This window comes from Momordica charantia (assembly GCF_013281855.1).
Source record: "Momordica charantia cultivar OHB3-1 chromosome 9 unlocalized genomic scaffold, Mcharantia_2.0 BLBB01000009.1, whole genome shotgun sequence".
Classification (NCBI taxonomy): domain Eukaryota; kingdom Viridiplantae; phylum Streptophyta; class Magnoliopsida; order Cucurbitales; family Cucurbitaceae; genus Momordica; species Momordica charantia.
In genome coordinates this window covers 4,000,510-4,025,134 of record NW_028275167.1, presented here as the reverse complement: position 1 = coordinate 4,025,134, position 24,625 = coordinate 4,000,510, and the positions used below count along the sequence as shown (strand labels likewise).

Sequence of the window (24,625 nt, the reverse complement as noted above, 5' to 3'; positions counted from 1 at the left end):
CATTTTTAAAGGCTTTTTTCTTTAAATTTATTTTAGGTTTTTTTTTAAGGAAATATTTTAGGTTAAATTAAAAGTATAGTCTTTGAGAGTCTGAAGTTTAAAAGATGCTTTAATGAGTTTCTCAACTTTTAATTTTGTGTTTAATAAACCTTGAATTTAAGGTATCAAATAATTTCTTGAATGTCACTTTTTTTTTTTGTCTAATTAGTCCTTGTCCTTGACATATTTGCATCTCATAAGATCATGAAGTTTGAATTTTATGTTTAATAGATTCACAACTTTAGACAATGTCGAATGTGTCAACGAAAATTTATTTGACACAAATTCAAAGTTCAGTGACCTATTAGACACAAAATTAAAAGTTTAAAAATCTATCATACAAATTTTAATGTTTCAAAGACCTATTAAATACGTAATTAAAAATTTCGGACCTATTGGACACTTCTGTCTAAAGTCTAGGAATCTATTACACAATCCGAAACTCCATGAACTAAACTTGTAATTTAACCTTTATAAAAAAAATTATTTTCTTTTATTTTGGAAAAAATGCACTTTTGATTTATTATTTTGAGTACGATGTTGCCCTAAGACTTAAAAAAGAAACACTTTAGTGTCAGATTTTAAAAATTGTGTTTTTTAAAAAAATAGTTCTTTATGGTCCCTACACATAATTAAGTATTGCATTACAAATGCATGAACATGAACATCCATGTTTATACGACCTAAGGTCGGCAAGTTCCGTGTAGACATAAAAGGGAAAAAAATGTGAATTTATAACTTGAGGATAAATATGCCTAACCACTCGAGCACAGTTTAAATAGATATATTTTGTCGTATTTTAAATTATATATGTTTATAAAATCAAAAAACAATATCATATAGCATCAATATGTGGAGATACTTTGTCTTAAAAATATATAGAGAGAGATGCTTCTTCACATTCACAACACATAGCGTTCCTGAAAAACAAAGCTGTATTGTAAAAAATAGATCTTTCTGTTTCTGTTCATTGAAACTCAATTCAAGAAAAATTGTTTTGTGGCTAAATACATGAATCTTGATTTATCAACAAGGAACCAGCAGCAGTGTGGAGCTTATATGATGACAGACACTATGGCTGTAAAGGACACTAAGAAGAATGAAGAACACAAAGAATGAAAGAATAATCTGCAAAATATGCCTCTTTGGCTCAACCTTCATGGAGTTTTTTCTTTAGTTAGAAAGAGTGCAAGGCTTGAGAAACCAAAGAACATCCAATGCTCTTGCTTCTTTTTCACCAACAGCAGAAGAAATGGTTTTAACTCTCTCCGCAGATTTTTCTTTATCCACTTCTACAAGAATTTCCTTCTCCTAATAGAAAAACACATACTATATTGAATCAGACTAGTTCAACTTCATCTAACTTGAAAGGAGCAGCAGTTATGAACTTATTAGTTGCATTGCATACCTTTAATCTAGATTTTGAAGCCTGCGAAGGGGTGATTTTGTTCGGTCCACGTACGTTGGAAAAGCACTGGGGAGAAGGCGGATTGGTTCGGATTTGCAGCACGTTATCATCTCTTTTGTGCCGCACCTTCTCCAAATCCAGAGAGATTGGGATGTTTTCGCTGTCTGCTGCAGTTTTGCTGCATCAAACATGGTACAAACTCATCATTGGAATTGGAAGTTCAATGTTTAAATTTGGTTGAGTTCTGTATCAGAGGCTGAAAATCAAAATGGGGATACCGATACTTTCTTCTAATGGCTTAGGCACATGATTCACAGACACATAATGAAGAAATTGGCAAGCAGGCACTGCATAAATTGAACCAAAAATAGGAATATGGCTAACAAATTACTCACATATTGTTCTTCAGCTTATGTTTTACACTGTTACTAATAGCACCATCAGATTTCTCTTTACCGAGTTCCCCGAATGGCTTCCTCTCTTTCTCCTTCCTTTCCAGATTATTTGAGGGAACCTCCTTCTCTATATTTTTCTTCTCAGCCTCTACACCATTCTCCGGAGCCAGTTGCTTAGCATTCTCTCTCTCCCTGACCCTGGTTGCCATCCTCTTTATTTCATTGCAAAACTCTGTAATTTGATTCAGAATATCTCGCCCTGCAAATAAATTTCTTGCTGAAAGTGTGCTTTTCAGCGACGGAGTTCCATTGTTCTTCTGTTGACCATCATCCATCAATGGCTTCTTCTCAGTGCTTGATTTGATCTGTGTCTTGGTGGAGGCAGTTTTGGCTGCGTGAGTTTGAGGCGTTGAAAAATTGGGATTCTGATTCTCATTGTTTGAAGACTGAAGAAGCCCCCTTCTCTTCAACCTTCCATCTCTAAATTACCCAAAAGAAAAATTAAGGGGAAAAAAAAGGTTCAGATCTATTTGGAATGAAGAAATTTCAACTATGAAGGATGCTAAAACTGAAACTGGTGGGTAATTACAGTACCTTCCTATCCGATCACTGGATTGAAGAGTTTCAGAGCTATAACCAGGGCTTGCAAGCTTCCAAAAAAAGCAAGCGATCAATTTAGAAAGAATAGGAAAAAGAAATTAAGAAGAAAAAATGATGTGCCCTAATTTGGTTTGATTAGCTCAACTCAGCTTAAATTAGAAATTCTATCCAAATCCGCAAAATCTTGACATTCTTTCTACGCATAACTTTTCTTGGCCACTAAACAGCACAAAACCAAAGAACAGAAGAAATCGATACCTTCGAAGGAGTGACACGAAGCAATTCTTCCGCTGTCTTTGGATGCTTACAATCTACAGAGACAAAAAATAAACCAAAAACCGATTACCAACTCTGAACCAAAAGAACTCGGAGAAAAGAGTTCAGAATTCAAGAACAGAGATGGATGAAGCGAAAAAGAAGCTCACCGGATCGACAAAACCAGGCGTCATCATCCACGGGGTCGTGGATCGCGGTGAAATCAACCCATTTGGGGGCATTGATGTGCTCGTACAATTCGTCCTCTACGAATCTCCACTGAACATTTTTCCAGTCGATTTTAGCTGGTTCCATTGGGATCGAGAAGGTGGAGATTGGAGGAGCCGAAGAAGAAGATGAGGAAGAAGAAGAAGATGTTACCGTTAAGAGTGCTGGAGAGTTCTCTGCATTTTTGTGAACGTTTTTGTGGGCAGCTTGCCGATTCCGACCGTTGGAGTTTTTTTCTTTTTTTTTTTTTTTTTACATTTTATTATTTAATTATAATGTGAATTGTCAGAGTTGTTGGGCCTTATTGATTTTGGGGCCCGTTGGGTTCGGCCCATAGATCTGCCCTTATCCATTCCCTTGAAAATTAGTTGGTTTTTAAAAATGTAAATATCTAATGTTTTATGTAACTAATTTGGAATGCACATATAATTTTTTTAAAAAAAAAATTGAAATGCATACCCAAAAAGAGAAAGAGAAGAAAAAAACTAGAAATTTTGAAATTCACTGTAACCCCCCAAAAGTTGTAAAAACAACTTGAAATTGAATAGTTACATTGGAATATGTTATAGGTGAATAACACGCGATCATCTCGCTTGGACACATGTATCCGAACCTTAGCTTGAACATCCAAAACGAGGAAGGAAGATCTGTGACAAAGCTAGTAGAGCTCCGCTCGAGTATGACTAGGGAGAAGATGCTATTAGCTCGAAATCTGCTAACATTTGTGAAAATACAATTATGTTATTGAAAAAGTTTCTTATTGTCAGCAGAAAATATGTGAAATGACAGGTACGACAACGATTCTCAATGTTCCTCTCTTATAAAAGGCATAGTCCAATCTTTTTAAAAATATGCAATCTCTTACAATTCAATTGACTTCGGCTCAATACCAACTTCTACTCAGTACTACCTTAAGTATCATAGTGTACGTGGCAAAATATCACATCAATGCAAGTTTTTGTTTCCAGGCTCCAACGAAAACTGTGTCATAGCCAAGTAAGACGTGTAACATCATCCATAAACTCACATCGACATAGTATATTAGGATTACCATTTTTTTTTCTTGGTTTCACTGTTTTAAATTACTTGAACTTGTTTTACTTGAAATTTAATCATGAATTATACTTAACTTGAATTGGACTGAAACTAAGCAAATAGTACTTATTAACTCGTAAACATTTTCTTTACTTTCTGTACTTACACATTTGTTTTTATTAATTTCAGTTCAATGAAAGAGTTTTTTAGCTTCATTTTACTTGCTAATAATTTTAAGAGACAATAAAATTCAAGGAGTGAAAACGAGTTAAATAGATTCTCGAAGTTTATCATTCTCACTGTTCCTTTTACAAAATCAAAATAAATGAGACCACATCACTAACAATTAGAATGACTAGTTTGCAACTCGAACAACTGGGTTAGATTCAAAACATCTCTCAATCTAATCTTGACTTGTCCAAAGATCCGAATATCGTTAATCACTAGAATCCAACACAGACCCCCGATTTCGAAAAATGACTATAAAACAAGCTAATCTAAATTTAAGATGATAACTAGACTTCAATCTTCAGGCGAAGAAGTTGATAAGTTGTTAAATGAGGTTACAATTTGTTTCTCTTTGGCAGAAGGCAAGTGTGGGAGGAAGATTGAGGATTAGAGTACTTAATTTTTACTTAGTTAAGTAGAGATGTACAAAATGGAGGAGAAGGCAAAAATGGAAAAGGAAGGAGAGGAGGAGCAAAATGTTAGAGCTTCCAAAAATCTACTGTCGGTTATCGCTGCCAGACGCATTCACGCCTTCGTCTCCAAACACCTCGATGTTGCAGATCGGACATATCTGACAATGACAATGACGATTTGTGAGATGAAAGGAAATTAGAAGTAGAAATGGTGGAAATAGGGAGATATAAGAAAGTCAAGAAAAGAACTGACTTTGTTTATAGTAAGCCATTTGGTTATGCATTTGTTATGGTAGAAATGCTTGCAGGGCAACTTTATTTGTTTGTCCCCTCTCTTGTACCTCATTTGGCAAATCACACATCTGCAGTCGAAACGAAACAAGTACAATCAATATTAAACCGAGATCCTGAATGTAAATACCGTACCGAGAAAGTACTAATCTACAATCAGCAACATAAGAAATAACTCCGAGAACAATCTACTGCTAAACCGAATTATTAGCGTTTTTTAATGCTTTCTAACCATGGTATTTAAGCTTGGAGATTTGTGGAATATTTGTATCATATGTTAGAGATTCGACATGGCTACACAACACACCAAGGACATCAAAGAGTATAGGTTCATTTGACAGTACTATCTCGCGTACTAGGACGGAAAAATGGATGCATATGACTCTAAGGTAAACGTATCAGAATCAAACATCATATAAAGACCGACATTGTATCCTAATTCATAGAAACTGTTGTTTAAAATGTTCCGGACCGATTACCAATAGATCATTACAAGTTATTTTGACAAGAATGTTCCTATGCCCTCGAAGTAAAGCAGATTAACCAAACATTGAGCGAGTTTACTCTAATGCAACATATGTCAAAAACCATACCTTTCCTCTGGCTTTTTTCTCGAGAAAAAGCTCGTTAACTTGCATTTCGCAGTCGGAAGCAGACTTATTTGTTCTTCAGAAAGCCCCCGACTTTGAGTTCCAACCGATTCGCCCAAGTCCAATAGTTCCTGGTAAAATCGTGTAGTAAAATGTCCAGTTATGGCTCCAGACATTCCCATTGAAGCTTTTTTCTTTTTACAGTCAAGTCCTTTGGTTCTCATTTATTCGACAGCCACACATAGTTCAAATGGTAATTTACAAAGGGAATTAGGGGCTTGTTTGAAAATTGAGCCTAAAAACTTTTTATCACAAACTGTTAAAAGTTAAAGCAATTGAGCCTAAAAGCTTCTTATGTCAGCAATAATTTTGATCAAAAACAAAAAACAAAGATGATTGATCCTTGATCTAAAACTGGTTTGGTATGAAGATTTTAAGGTTATAATGTTGTCATAGCATAATTTTTCCTCTTTCTCTCGAAATCATCGCAGTGGTCGTGGTTACTAATCGCAAATATATTACTCAAGATGGGAAACATCTTAAAGCATGAGAATCGTATGCCAAATGATCTTTTCATTCCTTCATGGAACAATCCTACAAGTCGTCATAGAAACAAGTATCGTCTAGAAAACGGAATGAGAATCTCTATCATATTGTGTTTCTAAAAGATAACGTTACCTCATAGGTCATGTGATCAGGATCAATCTCATCTTGCCATACAACCTGAGGAGACGAACAAAATGAGATGGATTCGATGCGTTTTGAACTAAAAGAGGTGTATTCTCAAGTGTAAAAGCGACAAAAGTTAAAGTTGAGGACAAAAGTAATTCAATCAGCCACTTGATAACTTTAGTACAACAGTATATAAACATTTGACAATCTTTGATGATAACGAGGTTATGTCCCAATTTATTAATAAACAGATACGCGTTTCGATTAAACCACAATTCGTAAGAGGAATTAGGTAGATGATGATCCTAAAACTTGTTGGTGACTTTTGTATGGAAATAAAAGAAGAGGCATATTGCAAAATCAACGACGAAGAATCATACTTGAGATGTACTGGTCTCCTCCTCTTGATGACTGAAATCACCTGCAAAACAGGAAAACAAAGTAAAAAGCTGATGATAAGATCTGCAACTATGCCGTTCTTCAAACATTTTCGACAATTAAACTCGACAGTTTGCAAAAAAAAAAAAAATCAACGTTATCATTTGAACAGACTTGGTATCATTATCAGATCTGCCAACACTTACATTCTTCTTCGGGTATAAAATGAGCATCTACAACATCCTCCTCCACCGATGGTGCATACGTCGGTTCAGGATTTTCGACAGTCACGGTTGAAGGATACTCCCACCCCCTTTCACCAATATCCATTGAAGGTGGCAAATGATGACTTTCCTCGGAATGGCCGTAATATGTATTCCCGGGATCGGATACTCCAAATTTGTAACATTGCATATTCATCGACCAGTATGCATTTCCCTAAGAACCAAAGTACCATACATTTCCAATACTAATTACTACCAACTTACAAGACCTGAGTTCAAGTATCGGAAAATTTTCATCGTTTTTCATAAAAGTTTCGACTTTTCGGAATACCTGATCAAGCAATGGCCCAGCATTGCCATAAGCAGGTACCTGGTGGTGATGGAGCCCTTCAAAGAAATCCATAAAGCTCTCTGTCGTCGTGTACGGGAAGCCGGTGTCGATATAATGTACTTCCATTTGTCTGTCCTCATTCATCTTAAGCAGCAAACAGCACTATAATTCGCCAAATTTAACTGCAAAAAAGTACAAAACAGAAGAATACATCAAACAAAAAATGAACTTGAAACCTACATTGTCAAAAGCTTTGGAATTTTAAGCAAAAGGTGAAGTTTTTCTACAAGTTGTACAAGACCCAGAATGGATTTGTCCACAATCTGTTTGGTTGCTGAGAAAACTTGGGGAAAAAGCAGAGAAAGCTGAGAAAATTTGTAGGTTTACAATTTTTTACGTTCCAATGAAATAGGCCCTAAAACACCCATCAACTCAAAAACTTGCACAAAAACCAAATACGAACTTACATTTTCTTTTTATGTACCCAAAAGGAAAACACAAGGCAAAATCCTATGGATTTTCCTTTCTGGACAACCAAACAGAAACTCCCCCAGAAAATCTCTTCACGCTCTGACAGAGGAAAAATCTGTGGAATTAGAGAATGTAGACAAATGAGCAATAAAGAAAAATAAAGATGTAAGAGAATCCTAAGAATCAGATAAATGCAGACAAACGAGCAAAAAATAAACAGGTACAGATCCCAGTATTCGTTAGAATCCTCATAATATTTAGAATAAAAACAGAGCAAAAAAGGAACAACAACAACAACAAAAAGGCTTCTCCCAAACATAAGAAACAAACAAAAGAAATTTCTTGATTCCGAGAGAGAAAATGAGGTACAAGGGAAGCTTGAGAAATGGAGGATGGACCTTTCTCTCTCACTCTAGAACTCTTTTTTTTTTCCTCCCTCTCTCTCTCTCTCTCTAGAACTCTTGGCTTCTAACAGAGTTCAGCAGAGAGAGAGATGAAAATGAAAGGAAATGGGATAATGGGTCTGTTTTTTTTTTCTTTTTTCTTTCTTCCTTCAGTTTGTTTTCTGGCTATAATCCATTTCCCATCTCTGAGTAAAGGGTGGTTTTTAAGCTGGTTGATGGGAGGGGGCTTTGAAATCTTCTTCAAATCGCCAAGTTCATATTTTTTAAAAAAGGGGAATTTTGATTTTTGGGTTTCTTTTACTTGTATATATTTCGATAAACTAAAGGAAAAAAAGAAAGAAAAGATGGTAATTTTCTCGATAAAATAAAAAATAAAAAAAGTGGTCCACCCTCCTTCTCTATGTCCATGGCTCCATTTTAATTTTATCTTATTTTATTTTCTCGCTGGCCAAACATGTTTTATGTCAGAAACAACACTATTCACGGAAAATAAAATAAAATTTACCCAAAAAGAAAACATAGATAGAGAGAGAGATTGACGTGAATTATACTGTAGCATTTCACATTTGTGATTTCAATTAAAAATGATACAAAATAATAATAATAACAAGTCCAGGAATTTCCATGGAATTTATCTCTGGTCTGTCTTGGGGATTTCAGAGATCATCAAATTTTTTTTCCTTTTTTTTTTTTTGTGTGTTCCATTAGAATCAAAATTTACCATGTTTGAGAAAAGTTTTAATGGAAGCAGCAGCAAAATTCAAGTTGACAGAGAGGATGTTACAGAGGATTAGGAATATCCGAACCCATGAAGGGAAAAATGGAAATTTTCCCGAGAAAGTGGGATGGAAAATTGTGTAATTTCAGGATGAGAAAATGGAAGAAGGGGCAAAAAAACAGAACAAAAGGCTATGTCAAATTCAATCTCGACCCAGAAAAGAAAAGGAAGAGTAAAGCCATGGGAACAGCCGGTGGAGCTGAACTGAGAGACAGGACAGCCAACCAAAAAAACAGAAAACAAAAGTTAATAAATTGAATTATATGTTTTTTGGGTACTACGTGGGAACGAGTGTTTAAATCTTGGACCTCTGGAAACAAAACAAGATATCTTAAATTATTTGTTTGCTTTCTAACTTTAAAATTTTTTCAAATGTTTAAAAATTCTAATAAACCTCTTTATTTTTAATCTCTGTGTTTAGTAAATTTATATCCTATCGTGTCAATTTGAGAATAACTGTTAAAGTATATATTTTCGATCAAAGGTCAGAAGTTCAAATTCTTAACCCCACATGTTCTTTAACTAAAAAATTTATCTACTATGTTGATTGGTGCGGATTACGTCTAAAATTAGCTTGATTGGTGCGGATTACGTCTAAAATTAGCTTGTCACATCAGTCTTAAAAGATAAATAATATACATTTTTTCTAAGTGAGATGGAGCTTCGAACTAGCAACTTTTTAGTTATAAAATTGATCTTATCTTAATCAGTTGAGTTATATACATATTAACTTAAATATTATATCATTAGTGTATCATAGAAATGTTAAATGAATTAATGATACACACGTTCTAACAAATTTGCAAGAGGTTTGAACCCCTTCGACTCTTAAGCGAATACATAGACATTTCAAGTACTAAGCTATGACAATAGTGGTCGAAGGGTAATAACTTAGAAAAAATATATAAAAAAAAAGTTCAACAATTCAATAAAAAAAATTAAAATACAAAGATGAAGTAGATATAATTATAACAGAGCTAAGCATAGCTCAACTGGTTAAAGCACATACCTTCGATTAAAATGTCGTGAATTTGAACTCCCGCTATTATATATTGCACTAAAAAAACCGGTAAAAATCTAAAAGTTTAGATAGGTGTTAGGAAAATTTTAAAATATTAGAAATAAATAAGATTAAGCAAAGTTTTATAACTAAAAATAGTAGGGGAAAAAAAGGGAGATTGTAGTACAAGTAGACCGTACAAATGGTGTGTTACAGTGGTGTTGTGAATTTTTACTTATTACCAAAACAAAACAAAGGTTCTAAAGTGTCTGATTCTTCTGATTCTGTTCTGATCTCTTGTTTCTCTCTCTCTCTCTCTCTCTCTCTCTCTCTCTCTCTCTCGTTTTGCCCTATCAAATCCAAAACCACATTCAATATTTATTATTATTTTTATTTATTTTTGTGTGGCTGTATACTGTATACAAATGTATATTAAATTTAAATTTTGTTTTGGTATATCAACATTATTTGAATTTTAAATTTATGTTAGTAATTTCACTATAATATGGTGGTTGTTAGTACTAAGATTGACATTTAATAAAAACTCTCGTTTCAAAAAAAAAAAAAATTTTGACGTTTTAAAGAATCATGAGTCGAAATAGAACAAATTTTAAAATTTAAGGTTGTCTATAATGGTCACATGAGAAATGGCACAAACACTTCAAGCTTTGAGGTATCATCACCTATCTTGAGGTCTCAAGTTCGAACCCTACATTGATCACAATGTTTGCTTAGCCCTATGACTAGTCCCTGTTGGGATTGGTGGAGATAAAACAATAGGAGAAGAAGAGGAATGAAATTGATGCTACAAGAGCCATGCTGGTCGAGAGGACAATGTCGGTGTGCGTTTTTGCTTAGTTACGTTGTTGGGATCGTAGAGTTCGAGATCTCGGATTGTAGTACACCGTCGACAATCAATTCTCGTGGATGATTGCTGAGGTTTTCATGTAATCTTAAGATTCTATTATTGAAGTTCATAGAAGTTATATGTAGCTCACTGTGGAATGAGAAAATTTTTTTTAGCGGACCAAAATAATATTTTAATATGGGGAAGACAGCTTTAAAGTGATGAAAAAAAAAACAGGATAAGATTTTTTGCATTTATTTAATGAAAAATATTGTTTTTTTTTTTTTTTTTTTTTTTTTGGAAACTTTGTGGTCTAAAAGTCCAAGAAGTTGACAGTACCAAAACCAACTGCCTTGTCTGGTTGTACATAGCTTTCTCTGTGTCTTCTCCCAACAAGCCTATGTCCTTCCCCTTCACTCAAATCTTTACTATTTTATTCATTCCAATTTTTTTTTATTTTTTCCTTTGGGGAATGTTTTCAGCTGCTGTCTTCTTATCTACATGTTTCATAAAACAAGAAATCTAAAATAAATAAATAAAAATTTATTTTTTAACTACATGGTGGCGTGATCCCTTGGAGATTCAAACATTTTAAGTTTTTTAATTTATTGTATAGAATTATGTACTTAAATAGATGGCGGAGTTAATCTCGTCAAAAAAGTAAATTTATATGATTTCAAAGATTTGTGGTTAGTGGGGGCATTCTTAATTTTTTACTACGAGCGTGAGATGTCAATTAATCATAGTATCATGAGCTATAATGTACATTTTACTATCACTAAATCTAAAAGTTTATAATAAAAATGTAAAGATATATTTGCTAATACTCTCCTTCACTCGTAGCCCTGGGAAATTAGAACCAGACTAGATAAAAAATGATACTATAAGAATTCAAACACGTTACATCATATTTTGATACTATGTTAAATTACCATTAGGCCTAAAATCTTAAGTTTATAGGTTAAAGGATATTTCTCAACACTCGACTACATGTCTACTCGAACTTTGTCGTTTACAACATGATTTTCAATCATATCTACTAAAGATCCCGACCATCCAAATACTACCTTCATAAATAGGACTCTTTGATCTCTGTATAGTTTTTATCCAGTATAGAACACTAACTAATACATCCTCTTCACGGTCAAATTCACTTCAACGAACACCATGCTAATGTACGTTTTTTCTCTTCACAAGTTATCGAACAATTGACAATAGACCTTAACATCAAGCTGGTCCCCACATCAACACTTTGTTGGTCTATATCAACGCCACATCAGTTTTCCGTTACTTTTTAACGTATTAAAAAAAGCGCAAAATGATTTTTTGAAATAATATGAAAACAATTAAAAGGAAAAATGGGTCATAATCATTATCATATTTCCATGTGAAAAGATGAGTAAAAATGGTTTCGCCTTGGTGGGGGACCCCCACAAAACCTTCCTCCCAAGCAACGAATTAATTCTTCTGCCCTTTTATTTATTTATTTATTTCTAATTATTATATTGAAAACCAATTTATTATTTTTGAGAAAAAAGTGGTCAACAATTTTACAATTTTTTTTTAAAGAAAAAGCAATTATTCTAAAAGACAGGTTCTGTAATTTTGTTGGGTTAACTCCGCTAATATGGGGATTAGTTTCTCATAATTATGTTGTTTCTTCCATTTTATTTGTTGTTGTTGTTATTGTTAAACAAAATTTATTGAGAGTATAGTTTTCTCAAATATTTACACATGTATGTCTGTAAAAGCAATTGTATGGATAATACAATTTTAAAAAATACTTATAAATATGGTTTTTGAACCATTAATCACTTGTAATAATAGAAATTCAGCTTGACTTTAGTCTTTTTTTTTATTATTATTAGTATATCCATGAGTGTTCCGATCCGCTTTCACGCACTTCGACTAATCTCACGGAACAATCGCTTAATCCTACAACATTTGGTATCGAGAAACACATAGGAATTAATTCATAAGATAGGTGGCCATCATGGGACCTTAGTCCTTATGTTAGGATTGAAATTCAAACTGCAATTTCAAACAAATACTAAATGCCAAAATTAGAAAGGAGTGGGTGTTATCATATTGGAAGGAAATTTCACATGGAGAAGAGAAGAGGAAAGTCAAAAGGAGATCGCGTTAAATTGCCAGTATGGACAATACCTAGTGTTGCTAGAAGTCTCCTCGTAAGGATAATTCAAAGTTAATGTTGATGTCACATGCAGGAGCACACTCAATAGCATTAAAGCATCGATCATTGCTAAAATGAGAGGGGAAGTAGTCACGCAGTGACTAATGATGAAATTGACTAAAGTAACATACTCACCTGTTCGAGCATAAATCTTTGCTACTTTGGAAGGGGTGCACCTAGCAGAACATCATAACATTCGAAATGTCGTGTTCGAGTGGTACTTTACTTGGAACAACGTCTAAATCGATTGGTGAGTCCGACTCCATCATAACAATTTGTATGAATATTTATGGTGAAATCAATACCATAAAATGAGGAAGGAATTTGATTTAAGACATTCCAACTAGCATCTCTTATATGCAACTCCAACTTCCTTTAGTAACTTATCGCCAAACCTAAAAGAAGACAACTAAAAAACCTAAATGGATATATATATATATATATATATAATTTAGGAATTAAAATAAAATTGAAAGAGTTTTTTTTTCTTTTTCAAGTTTAACAATTGCGAAGTGGAGAATCGAACCAATTTTTAAAATAGTATTCAATATCTTATATAGGGAATGATTTTTAAATTGAGGTTCCCTGTAATATCTTTATAGATACGTAAAATCAAACAAAAGAAGCTGTCCAAATTGTAGACGACAAGACGAAGGAGAAGATTTTATTACCAAGGATGTGGGGGTGGGCCCCACTGACCTTTCTCAATGTCCAGAAAGCCTAGACGACGCATCGGATTTTTCTTTCTACCAAAACAGTAAAAATCTCCGTCGCTCCATTTTACGTACTCGGGGGTTAATTTTTTGTCCCCGACATTGTCGGATTTTATATCTTTCGATTTTAATTTTTTAGCAAAAAGGAATTCTGAATCTGAATTCTGAATAAATGTTGTTCAGAAAAAGGGGTTCGTTTTTTATTTTTCTTTTACAAGGAATTTAGTTTCTATTCTTATGGTCAGTTAACTCGAAACTTTAACAAATTAACAAATTTCTTGTATTCGTTTTGTAAGCAATTTTAAATTTCGGTTGTAGAGCATTAATTATATCGCATAATTTAATATGAAGAATTAAATTTTGGATTAAACACTTTTTCTATGATTGGTATGGGGTATGGACAAGGACTGGTAATTTTCTATTCTTATCACACTTCTGACCCTTTTTTTTATTTTAATTGAAGCAGATGGTGTAGATGTTTTTTTTTTTTTTTTTTTGGTAAAATACACTTCGAGTTACTGAGATTGAGGTTGGGTCAAAATTAACACATAAGCAAATGTCACTTCATGTTTGACTCTAGAGATCTTTACTGAGACTAAATACAAACTTAACCTCAAATTCAATGACAAAAATGTATTTTACCTTTTTTGATAAATGGTGTGCTATATATTAATGGTGCATTTAAATGTCATGCCCGAGTCTCAAGTTTGTTTCATAAGCAATTTTACACTCAGTTTTTAGAGCATCAAGTAGAACATTTATTTAAAAATAAGACTACAAGCTTAGAATTAAAAATTATTAGAGAAAATTTAGAAAAAAGAAAAGATCAATCGAATCTCAACGCAACTGAAAATAGAAGTAGGACTGAACAGAGTTGAATTATAAAATCGGGACAAGTGTTGGATTAATTTGGATTGATAATTTTCTTTAGATCCAAAAACATGGTCTTATACAACACCATCCACGTGAGCATCCTCAATTTCAAGAGATTGCAAAATCCAGTTCGCTAAAATCAACATCATAAAATTCAAATGAAAGTATCTTCTGAGGAATTATTTAGAGATTCTAAAAGGGGCAAAAGTGACAAGCAGCTACAAACTGTGGATCTAAATCCAAAACTAAATCGTGACCCTTTAAAGTTAATAATATATCAAATGCGTTAGGGAATATCACTCCCTTCAAAACTAAATTATTGAAGGAAAAAAAATCGCCGGATCAAGTCCAAAAACTCTGGAGTGGACATTTTCATCAACATCTAAAAACTGAACAAATCCTCTCAAGGATACAGCCCCGCTTAAGCACCACCAGATCCATATTTCTTCCCGAAAACGATCACCTGCAACTTATCGTACCCGGCGAGCACACCAGCACCGGCCACGGCACGGAGGATGTTGGCACCGGCACCCTTGAACAGAGACTTGGCACCTTCGTTCTTCAAGATCTGAGAGAAGGCATCCATTGAGCTCTTGTACTTAACTGCTTCACCGGAAGTCATCATCATTCTTCTACGAACGGTGTCGATTGGGTAGGATGCAAGCCCAGCACCATTGGTGATCAGCCACCCGAGGGCAAAGCTAGCAAAGAAGCTATCCTGCAGAGTGACAGACACGCAGGAATGAATATTAAGACCATTTTGATACGAACATTGATCTCATCAACAAAAAAATTATGCACGTAAAGAAGTTCTAAATCGAAAGCAAACTGACCTGCATCTTCCCAGTCAATAAAACAGGCTTCAGAGAATCGTACATTCCGAAGTACAAACCACGGTACACAATGATACCAACACAAGAAATGTTAAATCCACGGTAAAGACCAGCGATACCATCAGACTGCAATGTCTTCCTGTAGACATCAACCAGTCCATTGAATTGCCTTTCGCCACCTTTCTTGGCAGCTTTGGCGTCGTTTGCCAACCGGGTACGAGCATAGTCGAGAGAGTAGACAAACAGAAGGGATGAAGCACCAGCTGCACCACCTGATGCCAAGTTACCAGCAAACCATTTCCAGTAACCATCTTTGTCCTTCTTGAAATTGAAGAGTCTTTTGAAGTAATCCTTGAAAGCAAAGTTCAATGCCTGGACCAAGTTTCACAAAACAATTAGCTCAAGAAAGTTTAAAAAATGGAGCGATCGAGTAAGACAAGAGAAGCAAATTACTCACTTGAGTGGGGAAATAACGAATAACATTGGCAGTGTTTCCCCTCCACAATGAACCAAAACCCTCCTCTTGTATTGTACGTTTGAAACAGTCACCAATACCCTTGTATGGCTCAGACAGCCGTCCAGCTTTAATCATCTCATCCTGATTTTGGATTAAGAGTTTGACACGCTCAATTGGAGCTGCAGCAGTCTTGGATACAGCCGCTGAGACCCCACCCATAAGAAAGTCAATCATAAAATTTCCTTTCTCAGCAGGTGCAGCAACAAAAATGGGGGAGGCAGTTGAGGCAACTCTTGAAAGATCAGTTGTAGCAACACAGGATTGCACAGCAGGATATTGAAATCCAGCATTTGTATAGTTTCTGATTGATGCACGTCTCTGATAAAGAGCAGGGTTACTAAAGCCATCATCACAGGCACGGAAACCTTGAGAAACCCTCGACTGAAGGGAGAGCTGACCAGCAACCTTCTGATAGACGGTAGGATGTTGAACCTGATCAGCCATAGCTACTTCTTCCCTGCAATAATTTCCACATCTTGATCAGATGAGAACTTTTCATTTTAGATTTTGAGGGCACACATTAACAATGTCTGACAGTGATGGGCCTAGAGTATGGTTGGACATGAGATCTTAAAGGAAAGTAAGATCTTAACATAATTACGCAACAACATTATAAACTTTCAAGCATCTTTAAATGTTACAAAAAGTAGACGATTATGCAACTGCGTCCAATAACAAACTAGTTCTGATATTGAATTATGATATCACTACTATGGCACCCAATCCTCTAACGTAATGGAGAGAATGTCAATTTGCAAGCAAAACAATCTTAATAAGACAGAGAGAGAAGTGCACAAACAACATATTCAGATCCAACTCAAGTTACAAAAGACATAGAGGGCACTCATTTATCCCCATAAGCACACCAAACCGCCGATACAGAGAATAAAAAATGAAGACAACAACTAACAAGAGGAGACCCAGTCATCCTCAAGAAACTACAATCAACAATTTCACGACAAGATAAAAAAATTCAAATCGAAAATATGTAAAACCACAACATCAAAGATTTCGCTCACTAACTTCAACAGCAGAATTTCAGCAGTCTGTTAAACTAAATAACAACCATTCACCACACGCACAACATGCATATCCTGATCTAAACAGCAGATGAATGGTAAGCCAAGCAAGTTAGCGATCAGATCACCAAAAAATGCAGCAGAAAGAGGAATAAGAAACGCTTTTACCGAGGATCAAAGTGGGAGTGGAGCTGTGCGAAAAGTGGAAAGAAGCGATCTGATCTGAGAGTGAAATTGCGAGAGGTTGAAAGAGAAATGGCGGATCTAAAAGAGAGAAAGAATTATACCCTTGGAGAAAACTGATGGCCGCGAGGGATTGTTGGAGGAGTCCGCAGCGCCTACAATGTCGCGTTGGAAGGAAGAGGAGCGAATATTTTAGGCGGAGACTTAGAGGGGCTTTTGCGTTCTGCAATAGTTTAGGGTTTTATAATTGCAATCGTCGCGAGTTGGGGTGTCAAAATGGGCCGATATTGGGCTGGCTTGGCCCTCTAGATCAAGCCATTGGCCCAACATCTTTTCTTTTCTTTTTTTGTTTTTCCCCCTCTTTAGACAAGAAGGAAATTTATTAAAAATAAACACCACTTTAGCCGCTCGATTCACTTAAAAGCCACGCCGGAAAATAATTATCTCATAGGAATGAGATCTCAGAGGAAATAGCTTTCTTAGCCAACAGATGTGCCAGCTTATTTTGAGAACGATTAATGTGGACGAAAATCATCCCCTTCAGATTTTCCCCTATATCAAGGATATCGACAACAAGAATTGCAGCCTTACATCGAGTATTAGACTCAACATTGAGTACACTAAATAGCCTCCAGACAATCCAACGAAATCACCAGATTTCGAAGCCCCACCCTATTTGCAAGACGAGGAGCCTATTTGATGGCAAGGAGCTTAGCATGCAACGAAGAGTATCCTATTGACAAAAATTTTGAAAAAGCAAAGTCAAAGAATTGAGGGCTTGAACCACGAACGAAGCATGTTACATCCATGTTGATATGCGTCCAAAGGGCCCAACATCTTTGAGACGGTATTTACCAAAAAAAAATAATAAATTAAATTAATTTTTGATTAACTTTCCATAAATCTTATACCTAATCACTAAGCTTGAATTTTTTTTTCTTTTTTTTACTTCTAGATATAGTCTGTTGCTGCGCCAATACCCGAAGGTCCTTAAGTTTGAATTTAATTTTTATTTAACTTTGAAAAAATAATAACAACTAAAGAAAATACGAATTGTGAACTAAATTTATTTTTAAGTAAAATTAACCATAAACTAACCCTATTGTTTATGGAAAGTAAACATACGAAAATGGAACAAGTTCCAATTCGTAATTTTGATGCTCTGGCAACTCATTTGAAAATTTTCTGGAAGATATAACTCTAAGTTGGGTTACAGCAATTTTTTTTTGATGTTCTTGGATGTTAAGGATATATAGATTTTTTATTTTAAAAAAAAGATATATAGATTTGCCACTAATTCAAGTCAATGATATTAAAACTTCGAAGTTTTCTTGATAAATAATATGATTTGGATGAATAGAAAATTCATACTTTTACTATATGGAGCATTTATGTGAGTTTAATCTATATATTTTATATATATATGTGTCAAATTTTATGTTCTCCATAACTTTAAATGTTATCAAATGTTATCAAATAATATTGAATCATATTTCATAACCACTCAAAATTACTCATTTATTTTATTATCAATCACTTATTTACCTATAATAGGGTGACAACCACAAATTATAAATCTCATTACAATATTGAAGAACATTTATGGTACAGTTTCTTAAAAAAAATTAAAATAAAAAAAAACATTTATGGTATATTATTCTTGTGCATTCATTATTATGGTAGATAAGGTAATTTTTTTATCATGTTTTTTTAACGTTTATAAAAATTTCTTTAAAAAGCTTCTTAAAACGACTAATAATGTTTAAAAAAAAAACAGATATATTTAATTTCCTTTATTTCTTGAACTAATTTTCAAGGTATCAAAAAAATATATATTATATATTGAAATCCAAAAGGTCAACTAAAAGTTGTTGAGGCACAAGTTTTTTATTCCGCCTTTTTAATGATGTAACTTTCGTCTTATTCCAACTCAGCTTAAGCCTAAATCATGCAGACAATCTCAATCTTGACAAAAATAAATAAATAATGAAAGTAAATCTTTTAATTTCTATATTTTATTTTATTTTTAAAATATGTTTTAGTTCACACCACTAGATGGAGCGAAGATTCAACCTTCAAATCTCTTGATCAAGGATATAATGTTTTAGCTTTTTATAAAAAAAAAAATATGCAATTACTTAAATTTACTTTTCATTATTTAATTTGTGATTATACTTTTGAAAGTTACATTATAACATGTTGCAATTCCATCCAAACATTTCGATTACATCTTCAAAGGTTTTCACCTTCTTTTCCATTATCACCCTACAAAGTATGGTGTGAGGATTTGAACCTACAATCTCGTAAAAGAGTTATATACATTTATTGTTAAGGATGGTATTAAGCTATTTATAAATTAGGCTAATGAATTATATGACGTGGATTTAGGCCAATCAGATCATATTGTTGAACGAAAAAAATGTTAGGTTGCAATTTTAGTTCTTGAACTTTTAAAATTATGTCAAATAAACTCATAAACTTTCAGTTGGTGTCTAGTATGTTATTTAAGTTTAAAGAGTATCTTATAGCTCATTTACTTTCAATTTTATATCTAATAAATACTTTCATATTAAAAAGAAATTTGAAAGATGAATGGACAAATAGACCACACCTAAAATCGGCCTTATTTGGCCACTTCAGGAGCAACTGTTCATCGAGAAAAGAGAATTGAGGGTTGGAACGAGCTTATAATAAGAATTCTTGGAATTCTTTGGGGATTTTTGATTAGTGCTGAACTAACTATAGTGCAAAGTTGTACCCCATTAATATACTAGGTAGACCGAGATTGACCGAGATTGTACACAACAGCATTAAAGTTTGACAGAGCATAGAAGTCACAAAACAAAACTATTTCTCAAACCTATTAGGCACAATCTTAAAAGTCGAAGTAAACTTATAATAAGCATTCCAACCGTCCCCAGAAGACGGGGAATACTTAAGCAGACAGCATTCAGATATCCAGTGTCACTGGAGAAATTACCACATAAAAACAGTTGCACAGAATTATGGCAAAAGAGATATGATGTTACTAATACCTGCGACGGGAAAATCAAATCATATAATGATATAATTAATAAACTCATAGAGTGTTGATTTGGGAATCACTGTAATAAAATATGGCTTTAATCATTTGATCAGAACTTTCAAAAGAAACAATTAAGTGGCAGTCTTTGCCACACTAATCAAGACAGCGTCTACAAAAATTCATCCAATGTTCATATAATGGGTAAGGTTTTGGGAATCACTCCCTCCAAAACTAAATTATTGAAGGAAAAAAAATAAAACCGCCGGGCCAAGTCCAGGAAACTCTTTTGCGAGAGATTTTCATCAACATCTAAAAAACCTGAAGAAATCAGGCTTGCTTAAGCACCACCAGATCCATATTTCTTCCCGAAGACGATCACCTGCAACTTATCGTACCCGGCGAGCACACCAGCACCGGCCACGGCACGGAGGATGTTGGCACCGGCACCCTTGAACAGAGACTTGGCACCTTCGTTCTTCAAGATCTGAGAGAAGGCATCCATTGAGCTCTTGTACTTAACTGCTTCACCGGAAGTCATCATCATTCTTCTACGAACGGTGTCGATTGGGTAGGATGCAAGCCCAGCACCATTGGTGATCAGCCACCCGAGGGCAAAGCTAGCGAAGAAGCTATCCTGCAGAGTGACAGACACGCAAGAATGAATATTAAGACCATTTTGATACGAACATTGATCTCATCAACAAAAAAATTATGCACGTAAAGAAGTTCTAAATCGAAAGCAAACTGACCTGCATCTTCCCAGTCAATAAAACAGGCTTCAGAGAATCGTACATTCCGAAGTACAAACCACGGTACACAATGATACCAACACAAGAAATGTTAAATCCACGGTAAAGACCAGCAATACCATCAGACTGCAATGTCTTCCTGTAGACATCAACCAGTCCATTGAATTGCCTTTCGCCACCTTTCTTGGCAGCTTTGGCATCGTTTGCCAACCGGGTACGAGCATAATCGAGAGAGTAGACAAACAGAAGGGATGAAGCACCAGCTGCACCACCTGATGCCAAGTTACCAGCAAACCATTTCCAGTAACCATCTTTGTCCTTCTTGAAATTGAAGAGTCTTTTGAAGTAATCCTTGAAAGCAAAATTCAATGCCTGGACCAAGTTTCACAAAACAATTAGCTCAAGAAAGTTTAAAAAATGGAGCGATCGTGTAAGACAAGAGAAGCAAATTAATTACTTGAGTGGGGAAATAACGGATAACATTGGCAGTGTTTCCCCTCCACAATGAACCAAAACCCTCCTCTTGTATTGTACGTTTGAAACAGTCACCAATACCCTTGTATGGCTCAGACAGCCGTCCAGCTTTGATCATCTCATCCTGATTTTGAATTAAGAGTTTGACACGCTCAATCGGGGCTGCGGCAGTTTTGGATACAGCTGCCGAGACCCCACCCATAAGAAAGTCAATCATAAAATTTCCTTTCTCAGCTGGGGCGGCAACAAAAATGGGGGAGGCAGTTGAGGCAACTCTGGAAAGATCAGTTGTAGCAACACAGGATTGCACAGCAGGATATTGAAATCCAGCATTTGTGTAGTTTCTGATTGATGCACGTCTCTGATAAAGAGCAGGGTTCCTAAAGCCATCATCACAGGCACGGAATCCCGAAGAAACCCTAGACTGAAGGGAGAGCTGACCAGCAACCTTCTGATAGACCGAGGGATGTTGAACCTGATCAGCCATTGCTACTTCTTCGCTGCAACCAATGCCCATACCAGATTCATAATAAATTTTCATTCCAAATTTAGAGAAGAAAAAAGATAAACATTAAAGGTAAACGATTCTAATTTCCAACAGAAGAGCAGATAGATTTCAGTTGCACACAGAAAAAGAATAAAGCTAAAACAAAGTCTCGGGGAATTTTGATACAAGAAGTAAAACATCAAGTGAATGATTATACATCAGATCAACCCATAAAAATAACATTAACGAAATCACAGCTGAAATGACAAAAGCGAAGTGGAGAGTTAAAACAAAGCAGCAGCACTCGGGTTATTCCATGTCGCTACCCCAACGCAACTCAAATCAATAGGGTAATTATAAAATAAAGACGCCATAATTGATAATCTCTATACAAAAACAAAAACAAAAAGAATGAAACGCACACACCAGATTCAGATCCAAGTCAAGGTACGATTAACAGGAGATTAATTTTAAAAAATCAGTTCATGGGGGCCGATAAAATTTACATATCGCAACAAAATCCAAACCAGGACTCCCGTAAAATAACTTACAAACCAAAATTTCAGCATCATTTAAAAAAAACTACACGGCAGATCAATAAAAGGGCAGGGGCATGAGATCTGAATCAAACATGAACTACAACACACAAATCAAGCAAACCCAGAAAAAAGGGGAACCCTTAGATCTGAAAAGAGGAAACTCTTTTACCAAAAGACAAATCTGCACGAGACTGGGGCGGTAATAGCAATTAGAAACGGCAGAGAAACAGATATATAATCAGAAACTGAGAAAAGAGAAGGCGATCTGAAGAAACTGAGTGGCGGATCTGAAAGTAAAGGGGAGAATACCTTGAGTGGCAGCGAGGGATTGTTGGAGGAGGAATCCGCCTATAAAATCGCGTTGAAGAACAGAGGGAAAATATATTAGGCGGACAAAAGAGGGGTTTCTCCGCTGGGCGAAACTTGGGGTTTTATATGGTGGCAAATGGGCCGCTGCCCCTGCCCCTGCCCGACCTCTCTATGGCTGACCGCTGACCATGTGGATGGGTCCCACTTCCATCTCCGTCCCTTGGGAAGCCAAATGGAAACGTGCGCTGTTTTGGTTCGTCGGGATAATTTTAAAAAGTTTTAGATTTTGATTTCTAATGTTATGGAAATATCATATAAATATTTTGTAGCAAAATTGTAAAATTAAATATATTAAGCCGAAGTATTTAAATTAATAAATTAATCTTTCACTTCTTTTAAAAGGGCTTAAATTTTTTTTATTAATTATTATTAGGCATGTTATTATCTTGGTTGACTCACTCCTTAGATTGATGTCGAACTTATTAACATATGAAAATATCGGATGAAAATGTCAACCAAAATTAAATACTTTTAATTGTTGTCATGTTTGATTTCATCGAACTTATTTCCATTTCATTCTGAAACTTTTTTTATTTAATATTTTGTGTATTAGTATTAGTTTTTGTTGTCATTTAAATGTTAAAATTTGTTGGAATAAATAGCATCTATATATTTTCACATATATAAATTTTCCATCCAATTGTTACGTTTCTTTGTTTTGAAATCAAAATTATAACCAAAATCGTGACTATTTGAACGACTACGAGTCAACTTATATATATGAATCTATTTTCAAAAAGTGATGAAATTGAAAACTTTTAATAAATTATATATATCACATCAAAGCTAATAAGGACTACATCTTTGACTTTTTTCTTTTGTACTTTTAAGTGGGATAAATAATGAATTTGAGAAAAATATAATACGGTTATATATTAAATGAACGGACACATCCAATTCTCTAAAATGAAAGGTGTCTACCAGTCGATATATGAATTAATTATATATTTTATACCTCACGAGTTCAACTCTTCATTGGTTCACCTATAGAATTATTAGTGTTTGAAGTGATTGTCAAAGGTCAATGTAAACAATTAAGTCATATACTAAATTTAAGAGCCGCCCAAAGCGTGGTTATTAAGCATGCTTTTATGGGGCAATAATTTCATGCGGCCATTCCCATATTCTAAACAACAAGTCAAAGGTGTGGCGGGCTATGTTTACCATTCAAATACATGTAAGAGATGTCAAAAAGAAAATGCCACTAGATTTTTTAAAAAAAAAAAAAGAAAAAAAGAAAAATGCTATTAGAATGAGATAGAGATTCTCAGTTTTATATATTTTATATACTTATTATGCCTCTTATCAGCAAGAAATGATAAGATAATGTTATTATTCATGATTTTCAAAAGAAAAAGTCCCAGAAATAGAAATAGAAATGGAACTTGATTTTGTTGTTCGTCAAAATTTCTCACAATATTAGAAATATTTCTTAAAAGTGAGAAATGAAAAATAAAAACAATTACCAAATGCTCGTGTAAATCACATTTCTAAAAAACTGAAAACAAGAAATAAGAAACGTTAAATTTGAACGTTATCAAACGGGTCCGTATTTGCTTTACAAAAAGACTATGTTTGTAAAAAATTTCAAATTACGATAAGTTTGCTAGATGGATCATTTATAACAATTATTAGAATGAAGATCAAATTTCTGACCTCGAGATAATGAGTTAGGTGTCTTGATTGTTCGTCTAAGCTTATTCAAATTTGTATCACATGTAACAAGATAGGCGGAAAAAAAAACGTATAATTTAATCTAAGTTCCAAATGATGAGGAATATTTTTCAGAAACAACAAAGAAAGGGCCAAAAGTCAAAAAAGAATACCGAAAAGTGGGACATTTTGACAATAACTAGAGTTGTTGTGATGGTCATAAACGACTGCCTATCTCTAAAAAGTAATTACAAAAAATAATAATAATAAAAATAAAGAACAACCAACCCCAATGCCAAAATTATCAACATTGGTGGGGTTTGGCTTTTATATTTCATGTTTACTTTTCTGATTTTTGTCATCACTTTAGACTTTCAACCCCGCGATTTTACACTTTTAACCTTTTTATG

General features: G+C 34.4%; 4 protein-coding genes across 6 annotated transcripts; all 4 read right to left on the bottom strand.

The window, feature by feature from the left end:
* Positions 1-956: 956 nt before the first annotated feature.
* LOC111017317 (interferon-activable protein) lies at positions 957-3,121 on the bottom strand. The gene is made up of 6 exons (XM_022293036.2): positions 2,868-3,121; positions 2,701-2,753; positions 2,437-2,492; positions 1,843-2,322; positions 1,448-1,625; positions 957-1,350 (listed from the first exon to the last, which is right to left on the bottom strand). Exons 1-6 carry the CDS (start codon positions 3,010-3,012, stop codon positions 1,213-1,215), a joined length of 1,050 nt encoding a protein of 349 aa, XP_022148728.1. The 5' UTR covers positions 3,013-3,121; the 3' UTR covers positions 957-1,212.
* Positions 3,122-4,458: 1,337 nt separating this feature from the next.
* BB (RING/U-box superfamily protein) lies at positions 4,459-8,205 on the bottom strand. Of its 2 annotated transcripts, none has more exons than XM_088116882.1 (9): positions 7,928-8,205; positions 7,555-7,673; positions 7,088-7,269; positions 6,739-6,970; positions 6,535-6,575; positions 6,161-6,205; positions 5,486-5,613; positions 4,855-4,963; positions 4,459-4,759 (listed from the first exon to the last, which is right to left on the bottom strand). In XM_088116882.1, exons 3-9 carry the CDS (start codon positions 7,229-7,231, stop codon positions 4,685-4,687), a joined length of 774 nt encoding a protein of 257 aa, XP_087973008.1. In that variant the 5' UTR covers positions 7,232-7,269; positions 7,555-7,673; positions 7,928-8,205; the 3' UTR covers positions 4,459-4,684. The 2 variants fall into 2 exon arrangements, with proteins under 2 accessions (XP_087973008.1, XP_022148735.1); XM_022293043.2 differs by having other exon boundaries at positions 7,957-8,205.
* A 6,291-nt stretch (positions 8,206-14,496) lies between these two features.
* On the bottom strand, positions 14,497-17,163 carry LOC111017334 (ADP/ATP translocase 1, mitochondrial). Of its 2 annotated transcripts, none has more exons than XM_088117237.1 (4): positions 17,024-17,163; positions 15,658-16,174; positions 15,201-15,572; positions 14,497-15,085 (listed from the first exon to the last, which is right to left on the bottom strand). In XM_088117237.1, the coding sequence occupies exons 2-4, from the start codon at positions 16,159-16,161 to the stop codon at positions 14,789-14,791; spliced, it is 1,173 nt and encodes a 390-aa protein (XP_087973363.1). In that variant the 5' UTR covers positions 16,162-16,174; positions 17,024-17,163; the 3' UTR covers positions 14,497-14,788. The 2 variants fall into 2 exon arrangements, with proteins under 2 accessions (XP_087973363.1, XP_087973364.1); XM_088117238.1 differs by having other exon boundaries at positions 16,905-17,045.
* Positions 17,164-20,026: 2,863 nt separating this feature from the next.
* LOC111017343 (ADP/ATP translocase 1, mitochondrial) lies at positions 20,027-22,652 on the bottom strand. Its single transcript, XM_088117236.1, has 4 exons — positions 22,503-22,652; positions 21,151-21,667; positions 20,694-21,065; positions 20,027-20,578 (listed from the first exon to the last, which is right to left on the bottom strand). Exons 2-4 carry the CDS (start codon positions 21,652-21,654, stop codon positions 20,282-20,284), a joined length of 1,173 nt encoding a protein of 390 aa, XP_087973362.1. The 5' UTR covers positions 21,655-21,667; positions 22,503-22,652; the 3' UTR covers positions 20,027-20,281.
* Positions 22,653-24,625: the final 1,973 nt, after the last annotated feature.

Excerpts from the sequence above, each read along its gene's own strand:
- BB (XM_088116882.1), bottom strand. The coding sequence starts at position 7,231 with ATGAATGAGGACAGACAAATGGAAGTACATTATATCGACACCGGCTTC. Across the intron at positions 6,971-7,087 it reads CTGGGCCATTGCTTGATCAG|GGAAATGCATACTGGTCGAT; the intron begins GTATTCCGAAAA and ends TTTGGTTCTTAG. Across the intron at positions 6,576-6,738 it reads TTTTATACCCGAAGAAGAAT|GTGATTTCAGTCATCAAGAG; the intron begins GTAAGTGTTGGC and ends CCTGTTTTGCAG.
- LOC111017334 (XM_088117237.1), bottom strand. The coding sequence starts at position 16,161 with ATGGCTGATCAGGTTCAACATCCTACCGTCTATCAGAAGGTTGCTGGT. Across the intron at positions 15,573-15,657 it reads TTCGTTATTTCCCCACTCAA|GCATTGAACTTTGCTTTCAA; the intron begins GTGAGTAATTTG and ends AACTTGGTCCAG. Across the intron at positions 15,086-15,200 it reads TATTGACTGGGAAGATGCAG|GATAGCTTCTTTGCTAGCTT; the intron begins GTCAGTTTGCTT and ends GTCACTCTGCAG.
- LOC111017343 (XM_088117236.1), bottom strand. The coding sequence starts at position 21,654 with ATGGCTGATCAGGTTCAACATCCCTCGGTCTATCAGAAGGTTGCTGGT. Across the intron at positions 21,066-21,150 it reads TCCGTTATTTCCCCACTCAA|GCATTGAATTTTGCTTTCAA; the intron begins GTAATTAATTTG and ends AACTTGGTCCAG. Across the intron at positions 20,579-20,693 it reads TATTGACTGGGAAGATGCAG|GATAGCTTCTTCGCTAGCTT; the intron begins GTCAGTTTGCTT and ends GTCACTCTGCAG.
- LOC111017317 (XM_022293036.2), bottom strand. The coding sequence starts at position 3,012 with ATGGAACCAGCTAAAATCGACTGGAAAAATGTTCAGTGGAGATTCGTA. Across the intron at positions 2,754-2,867 it reads CGCCTGGTTTTGTCGATCCG|ATTGTAAGCATCCAAAGACA; the intron begins GTGAGCTTCTTT and ends TTGTCTCTGTAG. Across the intron at positions 1,351-1,447 it reads CTTCAAAATCTAGATTAAAG|GAGAAGGAAATTCTTGTAGA; the intron begins GTATGCAATGCA and ends TTTTTCTATTAG.